Below are 21,714 nucleotides of genomic sequence, written 5' to 3' on the forward strand. Positions count from 1 at the left end.
AAATACTGCTGTATAGCTGAAGAAAGGGAAATAATTTATGCACTTTTTTTGAGAGTTCACACTGGTGAAGCACAATGAAATCAATGTGGAATTACCTAAAAAATCTAAAAATAGTATATCAATCACTTTTTGGTGGTTTTATGGGGCTTAGGTTTTAAAATAAGTGTCCTCATGAAAAGAATGTCACATTGTTCCTTTTGCTTCTAGTTTGTACAATAATTTTAGAAGAAATCATGTTAATTCTAGAAGAATTACCAAAAGTTAGAAAGTACCTCCTACTGCCATTATTCTGCTACAAGTTTATGTAAGATTATGGTTTATAGTAAAATTATGGATTACAATTACACCCGATGTCTTATCTTTTACCACCAACTAAGCCTCCATCACAGAAATCTCCTGCATTTATTTACCTGCTAAAAGAGAGACTCACCTGCAGTCATAGTTCAGACAATAAGAAAATGTTCAGCTGTAAGTGTCCTTTCAATATCGTGTGGCTTTCATTGGTTAATAAGGAAGTGCTTTGGGCCTAGAGCAAATACAGCAATATCATCCCCTCCAGGCGATTTTCAGGGATGGTTCAGGACAAAGTGATAAATGATGGTAAGAGCCAAAGGAGATGGATGACTATAAGGAAGCAGGGTTTTTAGAACACAGTGGGAGATTTGTAATTACGAATTCAAGTGATTCATAAGAGCTGAACAAGGGCAAGCCAGATTAGAAATCCCAACTAACTCTTATTACTTTAATTAAGCCATATATTTTTTGTTCTATGTTCTGCCACATAATACACATCTAGCTTCCTCCATCTCTGGTGGCAATTTGCCTGCTTCACTTCCTTCTCCTACTTCCTCTATCTCCCTGGAAGTCCCGGCTATACCTCCTACTTAGGTTTGTTCATTTACTTCCTCTTATTTCAATCACAGTAATACATGTTCACACAGTGTATACATGTCCCAGGTCAAATATACCTCTTTGTTATGACATATTTCTGTTGTTGCTATTCATCCACAGAACTGCTCACATTGATGTTATTCTGACATTAAAGAATAGACTATCAGAACAAAAAAAATGCAAAAAATGGCTAAAATATTTAACACTTTTATTGCAAAGAAGGAAAACACTTGAAGTTCAAAATAATCAGTTATTTATCTGAAATCACAAGTAACTACAGGAAAATAATGTTTATATAGAATATAATCACATTACCTAAACAAACATATGCCAATCTAAAATATGCATCAAAATCTGGAATAATTTGATTTTGGATGGTTCCTTAACACATTATCTTGACATACAGTCAAGAAGAGTTATTGCTTAATTCATTCCTACTAGAGATATTTCTTTATTGATAATAATTGATATTTTAATTTTTATGTCCCCAACAATGATGCATAAATAATTTATTTCACAATGAATATTTCATGATTATAAAATTAAAATCTGGACACCATATTTCTAAATTTATTAGGACTATAGCACCATATAAGTATTGACTAAGCTTGGAAAGTAATTTAAGCATATGAGTCTGTGAAATAGCTTGTTCACTGTATGAAGACTGATAAATTGAATTAGTGTGAGTTAAACTAAGAAGTTTTAAAAGGTGTTCCCATTACATGAATTTTCTGATGCCTTCTAAGACTTGTGCATATAGTAAAGGACTTGCAACATTTTTTACATCTAAAAGGTTTCTCAGTATGGATTCTGTGGTGAGTTTGAAGATTTGAATGACGGGTAAAGGACTTGCCACATTCTTTACACCTGTAAGGTTTTTCACCAGTATGGATTTTGTGATGAGTTTGAAGATTTGCATGACGGGTAAAGGACTTGCCACATTCTTGACACCTATAAGGTTTGTCACCAGTATGGATTCTGTGATGTCTGTAAAGTGTTGAGGACTGGGTAAAGGACTTGCCACATTCTTGACATCTGTAAGGTTTCTCGCCAGTATGGATTCTGCAATGTGTGTGAAGACTTGACACCTGGTTAAAGGTCTTGCCACATTCTTGACATCTGTAAGGTTTCTCACCAGTATGGATTCTGCAATGTGTGTGAAGACTTGACACCTGGTTAAAGGTCTTGCCACATTCTTGACATCTGTAAGGTTTCTCACCAGTATGGATTCTGCAATGTGTGTGAAGACTTGACATCTGGTTAAAGGACTTGCCACATTCTTGACATATGTAAGGTTTATCACCAGTATGGATATTGTGATGAGCTTGAAGATTTGCATGATGGCTAAAGGACTTGCCACATTCTTGACATTTGTAAGGTTTGTCAGCAGAATGGATTCTTTGGTGAGCTTGAAGAGTTGCATGATGGGGAAATGATTTATCACAATCTTGACATTTATGTCCTTTCTCTTTGGGATTAATTTTCTTATGACTAATGAGGCATGAACATCTGTTGAAGCTCTTTCCATATTCCTTATAGTTGTATTGTGTCTCTTCATTTTGATTGTTTATATAATGCTTCTCTTGTTTCTGGTCATATGGGAGGGAAAAAGATGTGTGTTATAAGCAAATATCTCCATACACTTCTCAGGAAAAAAACAGCCTCCTAATATATATTTAAATACCGAGTAAACATGTACTGTGGTGCACTGTTTTGGTCATTTGTTCCTTCAACTGATAGTTGTGGCAACTATTCTTCCTTGAGTTCTTGGGAAAGGATTTAATAGCATCACTTTATATGTAAGACTTTTCCCCACTAGAAATGCTGTGCTACATTTTCAGTCTCATTTTATTGAGAAAAACATTTCAGTGTAGATCTAAATTAATTAGTTTGTCACAAATGTAATTAATAGTTGTGGGAACTCTAATGAATTCTTAATAGAATATTTATCATTCACTTTTCAGACTTTTTTATCTTTCTTTGCAGATAAAAACATGTTTTAAAACTTTAAGTGCATTTTTTTAGAAAAGGAACATCTTCTGTAAATGTATGAGTTCTAGTGTGACGTCATTCACAATAAGGTAGAAATTCTTGACCTTTTTTGGCAAATTTATCTAGGGTGGCTCATGAGTAAAGATTATTTTAAGTATGACACAAACCTTTCTTTTTGCTCTCATCACCAAATTTTTAAAATTTCCTTAAGTGAAAGGTTTCTAGGTCAAAACTTACAGATATTCCAGATACCAACTTCAGGATTGAATCTTGTATATTTGCCTGTGCAAGTTGTTCTTGTGTTTGATGGGAATATAAAACTGGAAAATAGGAAATAGTTAATTATCTAAATTAGTACAGTAAGGTGAAAATTTTTCAGATATATAAGGCACACCATTTCATAAGTATGGAAACCATATGCTTTGTGGCATTAAAAAAAACTTATGATCATTTTTTCTAATGAAACAATATCCTCAAGGCAAATGAATAGAACATATTTCATAACATACACTAAAGGAAATATGAAAAAAAGGCAGGATTGAATATATATTACCTTGGACTTTTCAAACATAATTTTTAGAATAATAAATAATACTATAGTGGTTTGAATGAAATGACCCCATATATTCAGACATCTGACTACATGGCCTGAAGATGGTGGATATTTATGGGTAGGATTAAGGCTGGAAGGACTATGTCCCTAGAGACTGGTGTTGAGAACTTTAAAGCCTTCTGCTACCACTACTGAGCTCTCTAATTCATAAGGTGGTTCTAGATGGGACCTCTCACTACTTTTCTATACCCTTGTAAACTAATCCCATTGATTCATCATCACTGATCTTTCTTTTATACATTGCCTTTATCGGGATGTTTTACCACAGCATTTGAAAAGTAACTATTACAAAGCCTATAACTCAAGCATTAAAAATCACATTTGTTATGAATCTGTATTATAATAGAAAAATCTCATCTCTTCAAAAACTTGAAATGAGCAAACTGAATAATATTAATAAGGCAGACAGAATATTAATTAATAAAGAAAGGAGGAATGAAGAGAAGGAAACAGTTATTACTAACTGGTCCTCAGAGAACCATGTACACCACATTGAAGGGGTTCATAAATTTTTTTTTTTTTTTGGTTTTTCGAGACAGGGTTTCTCTGTAGCTTTGGAGCCTGTCCTGGAACTAGCTCTTGTAGACCAGGCTGGTCTCGAACTCACAGAGATCTGCCTGCCTCTGCCTCCCGAGTGCTGGGATTAAAGGTGTGCACCACCTCCGCCCGGCGGGGTTCATAAATTTTAAGGTGTGAGTGAAATTTTTGAGGACTGATCATAACATTATAAACACATTTTATTTTTCTTACACAAAAGATAGATGCTTTTCATAAAATATATTCTGATTATGACTTTTCATCCTTAATATGACCTGTGATTCTCCCCATATTCACTTAGGTCTGAATTTAATGACTTTATGTCACTTCCTAGAAAACAAATAGGCTTCTAAAGAATAAAAACAAAATTATATAATCAAAATCAAAGAAATCAGATAAGACAACAGAAGGAAGGAGATGAAGAAAAAGCACTACAAGTATATGTAGCTAGAAAGACAAACATTTGCACACACAAAAATATCATGAAACAGAACAGAAAAAAACAAACTCTGGAAAATATATTTATCTGGGTCTGCTGAAGCAAGAAAATTTCTGCTTATATTTACCCTGAAGATAGCACAGAATGTAATCCTTTCAGCCAGTTAACATCTAGCAAAAGTGCCAACAAGAACCAAATAAAACACACTTCCTTTGTGTATTTACCTAAATTTCCTAGATACCAGATACTTCTTTCACCTACTGAAATAAGTTGCACTAAGAGAAAAAGATGATTCTTGTCTAGCACTTGATTTTCCCTGATTGTAATCTTTAGCTTATTTATCTAGTTACATGTAAGATAACAGCCAAAGCATATATACTCCCGTCTTAAGTTCCCAAACACCTTAGTCTCTCTTTCTCCATTAATTAACTTTCTTTCTCTTTAAGAAGTTCCTAGAGGTTTCAACAACCCTAAACTTGAGCCATTAGAGTAAGGTTGAGGATTACTGCTTCATGTAAAACATTTATCTCTTTCTATGACCCTGAAATACTGTGGCCTTGTACCTCACCAGGGTTGAAAATTGCTGATTCTAAATATATATAGTTGAAAACTTTTGCATTACAGCAGAAGAATAAAGAAAATTTGAAAGGAAAGGCATAGACCCATTTATGGGAGATTCATAGTATTCCTTGGTATCCCCTTCACTCCTGAGTATCATCTCATCTTTGGGAATGTGGATAGGGGCTGGAGTTGGTCTCATGGCTCTTACATTGATTATTTTTTCACTGTAGTATAATCTAATATTGTGGAGGGTAATACACCCTACATTGTACAGTTGTATTTTTCATGATTGTTTAAGCCATTGTGAGATTTTTGCTTGTCTACATTCATATAATGCTGAAGACAGTCTTTTCATGATCTATGAAGAATAGTGTTTGAATTTTGTTGGGTTTGCACTGAATCAGAACTTTACTTTTGGTAGGATGGCCATTTTTACTATATCATTTGACCAAACCTTGAACATGTGAACTTTCTCCATCTTTTGACATCTTTTCCAATTAATTTTTCAATCCCATATACTTTTGAGAAGGGTCTTTCTCTTGTTTAGTTTTAAATACCACAAACTAATTTCTGAATATATTGTGAAAAACATCATTTCACTGATTTCTATTTAACATCTTTTTTTATTTGTATATAAGATAGCTACTGATTTTTGTTATTTTAATTTGCACTGCATCAATTTTATTGGAAGTGTTTCTTATTTGTAGAATTTTTCTGGTAGAATTCTAAGTCTTTTATGTATAAATTCATAGCATCTGCATATAAAATTCATTTGATTTCATTTTCCTATTCATCACTTTTTGTTCTTTTTCATTTGTATTTTATTCCAGTGAAGATTTCAAATATATGTACTCTGTTGAATACATATAAAAAGAGTGAATGTCCTTGTATTATTCCAAATTTTACTGGAGTGGTTTTCAATTTCTTACCATATAGATAATGTGGTTTATAGGCTTGCTTTAAATGGGACTGTACATTTTGAAGCTTGTCCCTTGCTTCTTTAGTTTCTCCAGTACTTTTATCAAGAAGGGTTGTTCATATTTTTCAAAGACTTTTCTACATCTATTTAGATGAACATCTGAAATTTGATATAAAGTTTGTTTACCTGGTAGATTACATACATAGGTTCTCATTTGCTGATTCATTTCTATATGTTTTGATTAAAGCCTATGGTAGATGGTATTTTGATGTTTTCTTGGATTCAGTTTACAAATATTTTATTGAGGATGTGTGTGTGTGGTGTGTTCATGAGGAAATTGTCATTTCATTCATGTACTTTTTGGGCATATGAGTGGTTTAAGTATCAATGTAACTGTCCTCATGAAAAGACTTTCACAGTGATCTGCTGCTTTTATTTTGTAGAATGATATGAGCAGTACTCATGCTAACTGAAGATGAATTATTAAAAGATAGAAAATAACACCTGATGGAGGACTCTGATTGGTTAATAAAGAAACTGCCTTGACTTTTTGATAGAGCAGGATTTAGATAGGTGGAGTAGACAGAACAGGATGCTGGGAGTGAGGCTGATACCTCAGGAAATCTCCATGCCTCTCCTCTCTGGGACAGTTGCCATGAAGCCAGCCACCTGGTCAGACATGCTGAATCTTTCCCAGTAAGACACCACCTCGTGGTGCTAAACACATTACTAAATATGGGTTAAAGCAAGATGTGAGAATTAACTAAAAAGAGGCTGAAACTAATGGGCCAGGCAGTATTTAAATGAATATAGTATGTGTGTTGTTATTTCAGGCTTTAAGCTAGCCGTGCAGGAGCCAGGCAGGATGAAAAGCAGGCCTGCCCATAGCTCCCACTACAGAATGGCGCCCAGATGTGGATAACTGAATCCACAGAAAGCCTGAGAAAGTTTGGGAAAGAATAGAATAATGCATGTTTTCTTGGTAGCAGCAATTTCTTGGGTCTGTTCTGTTTGCTAGAGGCAAGCAAGCACTCTCATCTAAGAGAGGCTTCCTGACTCAGCTTTAGCTGCAAAACCCTGCAGCTCTTTTAAGAGGTCCTGCCATGAAACACTTAAATGGTGTTGATGAAAAACTGAATGCATGCTTTTTGGTTTTCAGCCATAGCAGGAAAAAAAGCTGTGCTGTTTTAAAATGCTGGCTTTCTGGGCTGTCCTGCCAGGGCAAACTCTGACTCTTTCAGGCAGGCAGTCCTACTGACTGTTGTCTGTGGGCAGAATGCTGCAGCTTGATTGCTGGCAGAGACCTTGAAATGCCATAGAGTTGTGGCAATAAACATGGCTACAGCCGGTACCCCCTCCATGAGAGTGGAATTGCAGAAAGCTAAGAAATGGGCTGTATCCAGCTGCCAAAGCCACAGTTTTAGTCCTACTGATATTGCTTGGTAAGTTAAAGACTCGTGTAGTCAGAAAAAGAGAGATATACAGTAAAGAGATTCAAAGGGAAAAAAAGCTTTAAATGGTTTACAGTGTGTTAAAAATATATGCAGGCTAAATATTAAAGTCCTTAGGGTAAAAAAGGAAGAAATAAAAAACTTGGGTGTGGTGGTACACACCTTTCATCCCAATACTTGGGAGACAGAGGTAGATTGACCCCTGTGACTTCAAGGTGTGGCAGGACACACCTTTAATCCCAGTGCCTGGGAGGCAGAGACGGAGGGATCTCTGAGAGTTCAAGGACAGCCTGGTCTACAGAGTTATTCCAGGACAAAGATATATGGAGAACCTGTCTCAAAAAATAAAAGTAAAAATAAACAAAATAGAGGTTAAAAAAAGCCACACAAAGATGAAAAATACACAGAGAGTCTTGATACTGTATGCTATTATGCTCTCTTTGAATTGTTTGAATGCTGAGGAAGGAGCAACAGCTGCTAAAAGATATTTGTTTATAAATGCTGCTGAACTAATCCAAGATAGATATTTTGAAAATACCTTGACTTCAGAATTTGGATCTAAGGATATGATACTTTGGAAAAGAGATTCTTCTTTTGTTTTTACAGAGGATGAGACCCTGTGGATTGCTTCTATCCCAATATGGTATGATAGACCATGCCCTCCTGAAAGGTTGCTGTGAACACCCTCAAAAAAACTACTTCACTACCTGCTGACTGAGATGAACCTGCCACACAGGTTACACCATGAAAGATCTGATTAACAGCGCTCCCATTCAGCAGGAAGCAGTTTGGAGAGAAATAACTACGTCCACATTCCCAGATATTATTTATAAATGTTCTTTTACATTTAAAGGGGAAAATGATATAGATATGAATAATTTGCATTAGTATGGATTTTAAGGTCAATTTTGTTATATGTATATGTATTTCTGATATTGATTAAGGTATTGTTACTGTGTAGTTCATTTAAAAAATGTACTGTATAATTAAGAAATGTAGGTTGTTAATGGATAATCATCGATAATAGTCAAGCTTGTAGTCATGTTAATGAGATTTTCTAGATATGTAGAGATATATTTCAGTTAAATAGGCATTCTTCATATCTTTCAAATACTACAGAATATTGCATTTAAATATTTTAGTAACTTAGGGATTTTCATGACAATGAGACACGTCTGCTCTTGGCAGCACCAATCTACTTCAAAAGGAAGATGGGCATCGAAGAGGCTTCTTAAGGAGTTTGATAGCCATTTGGGCAAGAAACTGCTTTTGCCTGGACTATTGCATAAACTGGACACAGAGAACCCTCAGAGAAAGTACTGCTAAACTTGCCTAAAGGTGAGATGATCTTTTGGGGTTCCTGATTTATGAAAGAGTCTGTAAGACATTCTGCAGGACACAGCAGATACTGACTGAACTGCCTTTGAAATTCCCTGTTCCATGGAAATGTTTGCTGGATACTTATGGGCCTGTAGGCCAAAGATGGATGCCCCAACAGTACAGAGGAACTTTGGGTGACTGTCCATACGAGATGTCTCTGTCATTTCTAGAGTTTGGAAGTTGCTTATTTCTTGTTTACTTAGGTAATATATCCTTCTGGAGTCTTTGATTGAGTTGAAGAATAGATATATAGTTATAGTTGTTTTCCTTTGTTATGATAAAAGATAAAATAGATATAAATACTGTAAATGTAATTCTTACTTGATAACTGTTTTGTTATATGTAATTTTGCTATTTTGAAGTTAAAGCCTTGTTTGTTTAAACAGAAAAAAGGGGAAATGATGGAGGACTCTGATTGGTTAATAAAGAAACTGCCTTGGCTTTTTGATAGAGCAGGATTTAGATAGGTGGAGTAGACAGAACAGGATGCTGGGAGTGAGGCAGATGCCTCGGGCAATCTCCATGCCTCTCCCCTCTGGGACAGTTGCCATGAAGCCAGCCACCTGGTCAGACATGCTGAATCTTTCCCAGTAAGACACCACCTCGTGGTGCTACACACATTACTAAATATGGGTTAAAGCAAGATGTGAGAATTAACTAAAAAGAGGCTGAAACTAATGGGCCAGGCAGTATTTAAATTAATACAGTTTGTGTGTTGTTATTTCAGGCTTTAAGCTAGCCATGTGGGAGCCAGGCAGGATGAAAAGCAGGCCTGCCCGCATCTCCCACTACAAACACCTATTACCATAATTCTGATGCATGAATGAAGTATTAAAATAATACCTGATATCTTATTGTTTTTACACAGATTTGCATCTCTAAGCCTTCATTCCTATAGATTCTCATAGAACTTGACATCTAAAAGGTGATTCACAAGTTTTCATTGCACAGACAATAAGAAAATATTCAGATCTAAGTATGATGTTTATATCAAACCTGTTCCCTAGAATGTGCAGATCTCATCAAGACAGAGCAATAATAAATGTTAAGGACCAAAAGCGATAAAAGGACTACAAGAAAACTGTGTTTTCTTCACACAACATGACAGCTGTTCATATGAGTTCAAGGGATTAGGATAGCATACATCAGACCTGAAAAATCTCAAGCTAGATAAAACTATAAAGAAAGGGTGAGAAGACATGGAAACCCACCCCTTGGTGAGAATCTCCTATCATCTGAAAGATGCTTGAAGAAAAGGGATAAAGTTATTTTAAGAATGTGCACCTCCTGACAGTTCAACCATATTGTAGGCCAGGCTCAAATCCCTGTGTTTGTAAAAGAAGAATAGAAAAAATGCAAAGATATCTGGATGAAGGGGAATGTTGGAGGTGTTTGAGAGTAAATTTGATCAAATAATATTGTATGATACCTAAATTAATCAATACAGATATTGAAAATAATATATTATCTATATATAAATATGCTTTTCCAAAGAAAATAAATTGCACAATACATCACAAAGGAAAACAAGAGAATACCCAAGCTTTATATAGAAATTATCATATTATAAATTTTGATATTCAGAGATTTATAAATGATTTTAAAATAGATGAATAATATGCATGTCTCTAAACAATTCTTAATTTCTAATGAATACTTTTATAGAAATAGATAAAATTACCTTATAAATTCTGTAGAAGTTAAGGCATAGAAAGAATGTTGCCATCTTTTAAAATGAGTTATATTTTCTGATTTTATGTGATACTACACAACAGTAAAAACCATGTAAAACTGTCATGAGAGCAGACAAGATATGAACCAGTACAGAGAAATACTCCTCCATACGCTGTGAAAGTTTTATTTGAATGCTAATTTTCCTTTCAATATTGTTGATTTCAGAGATTGTTAACAGTCAAGAATGTGGAAACAAATCATCTTTCTTCCTTTTTATACCATAATTTGAGTTAATTATTCAAAGTGAATTTTTAGAGTTTTTATGTGAAGACCTATGGAATATTTTGGGATAATTATTCAATGTGAATTTTTATATCATTTCCATTAAAGATATTTGCAAACCCCACTGCAAGGACAAAATTCTCCAAGTCTTAGAATTCCCACAAGTGCCAATGCTTCTTTCTAGCTTACCTTGTTCATTGCCTTCTTTCTCTCCAGTGTTCACATTCCAGGGCTCTTTGCTTTGTTCAAGAGAACTGATGAGGTTTGGTTTTGACACTAAAATACCTGCATGTTGTAACAGACATATGACCTTATCATGGGTTAACAGTAAAACAACGGGTTTCTAATACATCATCAGAGTAATTATATAAGAATACATACAATATAAAATTCAAGATATAATTTCCTATTGATATCTTCTTTTTTCTTTTTTATTTTATTGATTTTTATTGCGCTCTAAATTTTTCTCTGCTTGCTTGCCTTCCCTCCCCTTCAACTCTTCCCCAAGGTCCCCATGCTCCCAATTTACTCAGGAGATCTTGTCTTTTCATACATAGATCTAATCTACATGGGAAGTCAAAAAAGTAGTAGAAAAAAGCAGTATCTTCTAATATTTTAAAATATTCAAAATAATTTATGATAATATTTTATACCTATAGTTATTTTTGAAAATTTTAATGAATCTAAATTAAAATATATCATGAATCATTAAGTTGCAAATCTATATAATCTATGATGTTTCTGAAAGTAAAACATATTATAAAAGTTTGAATGATCAGTGTCATCTTCAGAAGTCAGAAATTTATTGAAAAATTAAGGTTACAAGAAATAGTATGTTCTACATGAGGAACTTCATGATTTTTTAATAAATTAGCATGTCAATATCAGGGAAACAATTTAGGCCTGGTTATTAAACATATTTATATAAAACAATTATGAATAAGTCTCACCCACAGAGACCATATTACTGTAGGTCTCCAACATGACATCCCTGTACAAAGCCCTCTGAGCAAAGTCCAGGCATTCCCACTCATCTTGAGAGAAGTCTATTGACACATCCTCAAATGTCAAGATTTCCTGTCATGAAAGAAGATGGTTTATCAAGTGCCCAGGTACAAAGTTCTTTTTGTATTCTAAGATTACATAAGATCATCATTAAAACTTGATTTGTTCTTGATTAGCATTATTCTAAAAGACATACTCTAAATTACAGTATATATAAAAATCTATGTGCTGGAAATATGACAGATCAAGTGAACTAAGACAAATTTAAGATATAAATCCACAGGCTGAAATAAGGTATGTGAGTGGGGGTAGGGAGAAAATTTCATGTGCAGTTCCAGACAATGTCAGTGTGAATCATCAGTCAAGGACCTCTACCCTTATGGGAAATCATTGCTGTACAAGCCACTAGCTTGAGAAACATGAGCTGTAAAGATGACACCAGGCTTGGCTACACTGCTGTCAACAGAAAATTTGTACAATGTCAGGTATGTAGTAAGAGGGAGAACTGCTATATCCAATAATGATGCAAGATTTTTACGGCAAATGGCTCCAATTATATCAGTGGGAACAACCTTGGAAGGGCTGACAACTGTGTGTGTTCAGCTGAAAAGAGACTGATTTCTAAGACCTGATAAAGTTCTGAGAACACTGTGGGCAAATTGATAAAGGACAAGCGAAGGCAGTAGATTGGGTACCTGATCCATGGCTTAGATCAGCTTTTATCCTTAACTTACTCACCCCTAAGGGTACAGGGTACTGCTTCAAGATCCCAAGAAGAGTATTAGGACTCTATCACAATAAGTTACTCAGGATTAATATGGTCTTATAAAATGAAATTTCATTGTTCCTTTTATTTGTGTTGTGAGGAACAATTTGGGAAATGTATTGTCTTCTTTGAAAAGCTCAGAATTCTGTCCTAGTCATTCTAGTGGATACATAGTGATATTTCATTGTACTTTTGAGTTCATTTCTCCAAGATAAGTAACACTGGGCAGCTTTTTCCATATGTTTATTAGTCATTTGTATACCTTTGAATAAATATTTATCCAATTCTTTTGCTCATTTTTACTTATTTTTTATTTCATTGGAAAAGTTTTTTAATGTGCTCTAGTCATTAACTCTTGTGGTATACAGTTTATAAATATTTTCTTCTAATCTAGAAACTGTCTTTTCACTCTATCACATCCTTTGATGCATGAGAGTAAAGCTTTAACTATTTTTATTATTTTCATTTTATTTGTATTAGTGGTTTGCCTAAATTTGTGTCTATGAACCATGCACTTGTACCCAGCAAAACCAGAAGATGGTATTGGATCACCTAGAACTGCTGTCACAGATGGTGATGAGCAGCCATGTGGGTGCTGGGATTTAAATCTAGGTCTGTTGCAAGAGTGGTTGCTCTTAATTTCTGAGCCATCTCTCCAGCCCCCCGTACAGTATTTTAAAATATTTTAACAGTGATGTCTTAAAGTTAAAAAAAAAGAAAAGAAAACTGAAGTTCCTAGAAAAAAAAAACTAATTTATCATCCTATAGGATGCGGATCTAGTAACGGTTTTCATATAGGACCCTGTTTTTCCAAGAACTAAATATCTAACAAAAACAGAATTTTATAGAATGGAAGAATATTTATCTTTTTATTCAAATTAGGGCACGGATTTAAACACAGAGCACTAAAAGGTAGATAAAATTGACAACAAATAGCTCAAGTATGTCCATACCTCTCCCAATTAGTGATTTGCATATGTAATATCCTGGAAATTTCATTGTACCCCAGTCAGAAAGGCATAGGACTGACAACAAATGAGGGGTGAGAAGAAAACAGAACCCTAACTGTGTTTTGCTAAGACTGAAAAATGGTGAAACCATTGTGGACAGCAGTATGAAAAATTCTCAAAAGGACTGGATGTAAAGAACCATAACCAAACAAAATTTAGGGTTAGGGAGTCTGAATGGTTACCTCTACAAATTATTCCTCACAGAAGTATCACAGACACTGCATATTTGAGGCTAAAAATTGTAAAATAATATATTTTATATCCCTTATGTATATAACATTTTGTAATGGATAGGTAAACCAATTTCATGATGATATAAAAAGATTATTCCTTATGATCACACCTCCTTCATCCAGCCATACAGAGATATACAAGGTTCACCAACCTCAAACCAATGTAGGTGATACTCCACATCTATGGATATAAATAGAGATTTCACATGATTCTTTCAGGAGATATAAAAAGTGCTTTTAACCAATTAAACATCCATTATTAATGAAAATCCTAAAGAACAAGGCTCAACATACTTCATACTAAGTATAATAAACATTTCAGGCTGTATAATGATCACAATGGTGGAGAATTCCAAGGAATTTCTAATAAAATAAGGAATAACACAAAGTTTTCACAACAACCCATAGGCATATCAAATATAATGCTGTAGAATTAACCAGAGCTTAAAATTAAAAAGAAATAAAGCAAAAGGTCATAAATTAGGAAATGAAGGAGTCAATCTGACCTGTGTTGGATAAAATGTGATCCACTATTAGACCAGAGCTCTCCAGCAGAAAAACAAACCTAAAGATCACAAAATAATCAAAGAGCTAGAGGTGATATGATAATAAAATGTCTTAAGATTTTGAATATATCAAGTTTATAGACAAAGACACTATATATACAGTTTTCTTTTTTGTGGTGCTAGTTCTTCTATACTAACTGCATTATGGTGCCTCATTTAAATTTTTAAAGCTGATTCTTTGAATGCAGCTTTTACTGCATACAGAATTACAGTGCAATACTTTATCAAAGCTGTCTTATATTAATCAAGTTTGTTGTGGTTTTTGAGAAATTAAGTTCTTAGATGAGAATTTTTTCTAGAAAATAAGTATCTATGTGAGAATTTTTTATAGAAAATAAGCACTTATATGAGTATTTTATTCTAGTTCATAAACCATTGTTTTGGTACATTCTCCTAACAGAGTACATATTCTTGAAGGTATTTAATAGAGAATTCTCATGAAAGAATAAATTATATCACTTTTATTGGGGTTTCCACATATATTTATACCAAGATTTCATTGATTTACAAAATGCCTTTTTAAACTGACCATAATTGCAGAACTTTCCACAAATTTGTATTAAGTAATAAATTTTGTGCCAAGCATACCACACTACTCACATGGAGAATGGTTTACTGTATTTTATACTGTCTTTCCTCTGAAATGTTTGAAAGACTGTTTAAAGCTACAATGAATACAAAATATGGGAAAGAACTGCATGACTTCAGTGCATATCGCTTTACAGGGTTTTATCCTCTCTCTAGATTAAAACTATGTTTCAAATCTGATGAGAATATTTTATAACAAAATCAATGGATTCTCAAACAATAACTGGCATGAATTGAGGTCTATTGAGGGAAAGTGAAAATTTCATGATGAAGAAGAAATATAGTTCTTATCCCTTAATATTTAAAAATGTATGGATCCCTTAATATTTAAAAATGTATGGATATAGCTAAATTATACATTGTAACTCAAATAGATACATCTGTTAAGCACTCTGATCATACCAGATTTTGTGTACAAATGTAATACCCTTGAAAGTAAACAAAAGCATTACAGAAGAGAACATTCCTGGATAAAATTAAGCTGAAAGCATTTTAGTTTTCTACAAGTGACCAACAATAACAAATTCAATGTGTTTCATGTCAATGAGTATGCAATTCTGAGATTTTGCAAGTTTAAATATGTAACAAATTTATGACATAATTATTTGAATCTATTCCGTTTACATGCACAAGGTTTAAAAATATCCAGTAAGCTATTTACAGGACAAATAATTTACCTACAGTACTGCACAAGACAACATACAGAGATAATAAATGAAAAACAAAGTTCAAACAGGTTTCCTTACTGAACAAGAATGAATAGGAGAGAATAGCACAAAAAGGGGAAAGAAGTTTTTATTTGCATATAACCCATTGTATATAAAACTGAGGACTGTGAACTCAAGGCAGTGATGGACTAAAACAGTTGTCCATAACTAAAAAGAGTAAATCATTGCAAAAATACTTATAGAGCTATTCATTATTTTCAAACTTGCCAGAAAACATCCATGATTCAAATGAAAATATGAGTTAATATTTTGGAATTCTTCTTTTAAATATTTTGTTTCATACATTTATATTGTGTCATAAATATTTAGTCTATGAAGACATGTTACTATGAGAACGATTTAATTTTTTAATTAAAAAAAACTATTGACCATGCTGTGTGTGTGTGTAGATTATAAATATAAACCTACACAAAACACAAGATAATGCCTACACAACTCCCTGAACACACAGAAGTAGAGCTGGTATCTATGTAGCACCTTTACCACTGTCTGAACGTTTGGTGCAGGAAGGAAGTCTACATACTACCAAGGAGAAATATAAACATCAAGCCAGTTGCAAACCCTTTGATCTACATTGCTGTTCTGTCTATAAGGTATGTTAGCATAATGGTGGAACAAAGCTTGTGGGAGTAACAAGACAAAATCTGATTGAAGTTTAGAATAATTCCATGAGATGAAACCATACCTCACAGTGCTTGGGTGACAAGAAACCGATCTAATGAAAAAAAAAAAACAGAAATAAAATTGCCCCTAAATGACCTTCTAGTACACTGTAGATACTCATGGATCAAAGCCTTGTTAAGTCATGAGAAGAGAATATTCCTCCTGGAAAAGTTGGAAAAAACAAATAGAGAGTCTCACAGCTAGATGGTATTCAAAGAATGAGAAACATTGGAACACCACTAAATGGGAGGTCTCCATCAATACCTCCCCTTCAGGGTTCACAGAGCCCTCTAGAAGAGGAGAAAGATAGTGTATAAGATCCAATCTGGACAATACAAATACCCAAAATGCCCTCCTGCCATTAACAGACATCCCTCTACCTCATCTGGATTGAAGCACATATGAACTAGAGGAAACTGAGGCAGCATGCACAGAGTGTGCAATTTCTGCACCATATTTGGTCCTAGAACTAAAATAAGAAGTTTACACATGCAGATATCCCATACCCAGAAAAATCACCAATTGATAATCACTTGCAAATAAAAATATTATTTTCATCAAGGAAGTGTCTGTCACTGGGATAAGAATCTACTCTCAAAAGTACATAGGTAGAATGCCAACGCTCAGTAAACTCAACAGCATCTTTGGAGGTTCCTTGTCTCATAATGTCATGTCTGAACTTTCCTTTATTTTCTTATGCTTTTGTTTATATTTTTTATTATCACCTTATAAACTATAGTTCCATTTTCATATATATTAGAGTTCCCAGTTTAGTGTTTTTTAGGATTCATGACTGAAAAATAGCAGATCTCTGCATCTATTGTTGTGATTTAACTTTGATATTTCTTCTGATTTTTTGTTTTGTTCTATTATTCTTTGTTAGTTTTTCTTTTACCTAATTATATTATAATATATTTTGTGTTATTATTCTCTCTTAGAAAGCAATCTGTTTTCTAATGAGAAAGAGAGAAAGAAACTGGATCTGGATGGGAAAAGTTTTGGGGACTTAGTGTGAGTAGTGGAGTGAGAGAAAACTGTATCCAGGATGTATTATATAAAGAAAGAAAGCTAATTTCATAAAAGGAAAAGTAAATAAATATAAATAGATAAATGCACATCATTTTTATGTATTATTCACATGAAAACAATTGTGTTTATGGGAGAAAATGTTGGGAGATACCATGCAAGGTAGTCACCAATTTTAGGAAATACACAAAAATAATTAGGGAAAACTTCACTTCCTGAATAATATATGATAGTATGTACATCACTTATCAATGCATCAAAATAATTATTGCTGAATCCAACATATCTTGGCTACATCATGAAACACTATATATGAACCCATGAATACAAAACCAAACAAATAATTTCTGAAATGGTAGACATTGTCACAGAGGACCAAACATAGGTGAATAAAATCAACATCAATACCTTAAGATAAACTGATGACAGGTTTTCACAAACAGTAACATTATTATTGTTGTCATAGTCACTGCCCAAGAAATAAAGCAAGAAAACTGTCAGTTTTATCCTAAGTACAAGCTAGATATATCTGCCACATTCTAGATTGTCAAGTAGAATACTACATATGTAGTTTGGGTTTCTGTAATATGCCATTTCTAATACTTCTTTTCATAAGTGAATGGGTTATTCTAGGTAAAGTATTCTGTGTGATTGTATATTCATTTTCATAAGCCAGTGAACCAGCAAAGCTTTCAGATGGAGGTCATTCCATACATCTGCATTTCCTTTCTTTTGCTCTTTTTTCATTTTTATTTCTTCTCTTTATATAAAGATATGAAATTGTGTCTGTAGGAATTAGACATCAGCAAGTTACAACATTCATCTATCACAAGGAACTCATCAATGATCAGCATCATCATTTCATTTGGGATATATGCCATGATAAAAATTGGCAGGCAAGAACAAAATCGAGGGACGTCCACACTGTGTAAACAATGTACATTTAAAGACTCAATCATAACTCACACAAGAAGCAAAGGCAAGTAAATTCATCCTAGGGAAGTCTATGAGAACAAGAGAAGTAAAGATTTGCAAAATAAATTTATAAACTTTATAATAAAAATTGTGCATAGCTACTGAGCAGAGACATACTTACTGTAGAACAAGCCATCTCTTCTGAGCTTCTGTCTGAGGGAAAATCTTGTATCCCTTTAGCTTCTGGAACCTCTCTTCAGGATTTGCATTAAAAGTATCATCAAACACTATTCACCTGCAACAAGCACACTCACCCTCTGCAGAGTCCCAGAAATCTAGAGAGTATTTACTCCTGGCTTGGTTACACAGATATTCATGAATATGGGAGAGATGAAATGCTGTTTCTCCCTTGTTGAGTTCAGTTGATCTCAGCTGTTAAGTTATGCCTTGAGAACTGGGGCTATACTGGCCTGGTCTACTAAAACAAGCAAAGCAGAACCAGGAAAATGAAAGCGGAATTCAACTGCAGATAAAAACCTTATAAAGATGATTATGATATTCACCTGGTTTTTAGTACCAAAGTTCACAAAGATGTAGGTGTTGCTGCTTAGATTTACAAGTGGAAGTTGTGGAATGAAGCAAAACAAAGTAGTTTCTTCACTTGGCATGGGATCGTAAGTAACAGTCTGGGCTGAGAAGTCTTCTGAAAACATTAACTCTCACATTGCTAAAAAATATCTAAACCATTTATTGTTCATATGAAAATGCAGTCATTTGTTACTTTGAATAATAGAGACCTACAAAAATTTTTGACTTCTTTCAGTGGAAGTAGTAGAGTTTAAAACGCATCAATACTAGGTTTCACTCATTAAGCATGTAGTATTATCACAGTATGTTATGGTACATTCATATTGACTCATATATTCTGATTTGTATCAAAAGAAGGTACTGTGCTTACCATAATAATTCCCTTGAGGATTCTAATGTTAGGAGCCAACTTTTTTCTTAAACATAAGTGTTAAAGAAGAGTTATATTAAAATGTGGGGATAGATAAAGAAGTAAACCAAGTAAATTAAAGGCTCATGTGCTCATAAAAAGAGAGAGAGATGCAGTAAAGATAGAATCAAAAATGAAGTAAACCTCTAAATGCTTTACTATGTGGTAAAAATATATGCAGGCTAAAGGTTAAAGTCCTTAAAAATAAAGAAAAAAGAAAGAAAGGGTAGTTGGATGTGGTGGTACGTGCCTTTAATCCCAATGCCTGGGAGGCAGAGCCAGACAGATGTCAGAGTTCAAGGTGTGGTAGCATACGCCTTTAATCCCAAAGTTTGGGAGGCAGAGGCAAACAGACCTCTGTGAATTCAAGGTGTGGTGACAGATACCTTTAATCCCAGCACTTGGGAGGCAGGGATGGATGGATCTCTGTGAGTTCAAGGATAGCCTGATCTACAGAGGGAGTTCCAGGACAAAGATACTCAGAGAACCTGTCTCAAAAAGCCAAAAGTTAAAAGTAAAAAATAAAAAATAGAGGTTAAAATAAAGCCATGTAAAGATGAAAAATACACAGAGAATCTTGATACTGTATGTTATTGTGCTCTCTTTGAATTGTTTGAATGCTGAGGAAGGAGCAACAGCTGCTAAAAGATATTTGCTTATAAATGCTGTTGAATTAATCCAAGATAGGTATTTTGAAAATACATTGATTTCAAAATTGAAGTCAGGGAATTGAGTGCACCCAGGCCTGTGGGAGGTCCCCTCCTTCATTAGCCTGCTGCCTGCAGCAAGGTAGGCCCTTTGTCAGCGAGCTGCTTGGCCTGCAAGGGGACCTGAGAGTCTGCCAGAGGATCCATCATTCATTGGGGTGAGTGAGGAGTGAGTGCCTGAACCACGGCTGCTGCCCGGAGAGGGACCACGGACATTCCCCAACTCCCCCCACCACCCGCACACTTCCTGCAGGGGTTATTCTCCCCGGATACTGCCTCTCTCTTCCTGTCCCTTCCCAGCTTCCACCCAGACACCCCCCCCCCCCCCCCCCCCCCCCCCCACCTCATCCTCCCGCCTTTGGGGCCACAAAATCCCACAGCTCAGCCTGTTCGGGCGCCCGGGGGACCTGGAATTGAGTGCACCCAGGCCTGTGGGAGGTTCCCTCCTTTATTAGCCTGCTGCCTGCAGCAAGGTAGGCCCTTTGTCAGTGAGCTGCTTGGCCTGCAAGGGGACCTGAGAGTTTGCCAGAGGATCAATCATTCATTGGGGTGAGTGAATTGAATTCATTGGGGTGGATTGAACTTCTAAAAGAAGACCCAAAGGGGATTACTTAGAGGAAGAAATTGGCAGGTGCCAATGCAAAAATTCCTCCAACAATTTGAAAAACAACATGAAAACACCAGAACCCAGCGAACTTATAACAGGAGGACTTGAACAAACTAATCAAGAAGAAGTAGAAAAAATTGACTTTATGAAAGTAATAGAGTCCCTTAAACAGGAGGTGAAAAACTCCCTTAAGGAAATGGACGAGAAGAATAACAAAAAGTATGAAGAATTGAGTAAATCCGTAAATGATATCCTAGGAAACCAAGAAAAAACAATCAAACAGATAAAGGAAACAGTGCAAGACTTGAAAACTGAAATGGAGGCAAGGAAGAAAACACAACCCGAGGGCCAGCTGGATATGGAAAATCTTTGTAAACGAACAGAGACTACAGAAACAAGCATAACCAACAGAATATAAGAGATAGAAGAAAGAATCTCAGATTCTGAAGATACCATAGAGAAAATAAACGCACTGATCAAAGAAAACAGCAAATCCAACAAATTCTCATCACAAAACATTCAGGAAATCTGGGACACAATAAAAAGACCAAGCCTAAGAATAATAGGCGTAGAAGAAGGAGAAGAAATACAGCTCAATGGTCCAGAAAATATATTTAATGAAATTATAGAAGAAAACTTCCAAAACCTAAAGAAAGATATTCCTATTAAGGTTCAAGGAGCTTACAGAACACCAAATAGACTGGATCAAAAAAAAACATCCCCTCGCCATATTATAAACAAAACACAAAACATACAGAATAAAGAAAGAATATTAAGAGCTGCAAAGGAAAAAGGTCAAGTAACATATAAAGGGAAACCTATCAGAATTACACCTGATTTCTCAATGGAAACCATGAAAGCCAGAAGAGCTTGGATAGATGTGTTACAGACACTAAGGGAACATGGATGCAAGCCTAGACTACTATACGCAGCAAAGCTTGCATTCACCATCGATGGAGAAAACAAGATATTCCAGGACAAAAACAGATTTAAACAATACGTAGCCACAAATCCAGCCTTGCAGAAAGTAATAGAAGGAAAATCACAAACCAAGGAGTCCAACAATGCCCACAATAACTCAGGCATCTAGCGACCCTTCACCAGCACAACTTGAAGAAGGGAAACACACAAACTCTACTACAAAAAATGACCGAAGTTAACAAC

General features: G+C 34.8%; 1 protein-coding gene across 1 annotated transcript in view; it reads right to left on the reverse strand.

Annotated features, from left to right (window-relative positions):
* Positions 1-1,082: 1,082 nt before the first annotated feature.
* Positions 1,083-21,714, reverse strand: part of LOC119820939 (zinc finger protein 253-like) — a 32,847-nt gene continuing 12,215 nt past the window's right edge. Inside the window, exons 2-8 of the mRNA XM_038339675.1 lie at positions 18,421-18,493; positions 14,260-14,318; positions 13,864-13,934; positions 11,690-11,816; positions 10,929-11,024; positions 3,121-3,203; positions 1,083-2,480 (exon numbers count right to left, since the gene is read on the reverse strand). Of these exons, the coding sequence (XP_038195603.1) occupies positions 1,584-2,480; positions 3,121-3,203; positions 10,929-11,024; positions 11,690-11,816; positions 13,864-13,872 (1,212 nt within the window). The 5' untranslated portion in view covers positions 13,873-13,934; positions 14,260-14,318; positions 18,421-18,493 and the 3' untranslated portion in view covers positions 1,083-1,583. The remainder of the gene's footprint in view (positions 2,481-3,120; positions 3,204-10,928; positions 11,025-11,689; positions 11,817-13,863; positions 13,935-14,259; positions 14,319-18,420; positions 18,494-21,714) is intronic.

The sequence above is a fragment of the Arvicola amphibius genome, chromosome 8 (assembly GCF_903992535.2).
Source record: "Arvicola amphibius chromosome 8, mArvAmp1.2, whole genome shotgun sequence".
Classification (NCBI taxonomy): domain Eukaryota; kingdom Metazoa; phylum Chordata; class Mammalia; order Rodentia; family Cricetidae; genus Arvicola; species Arvicola amphibius.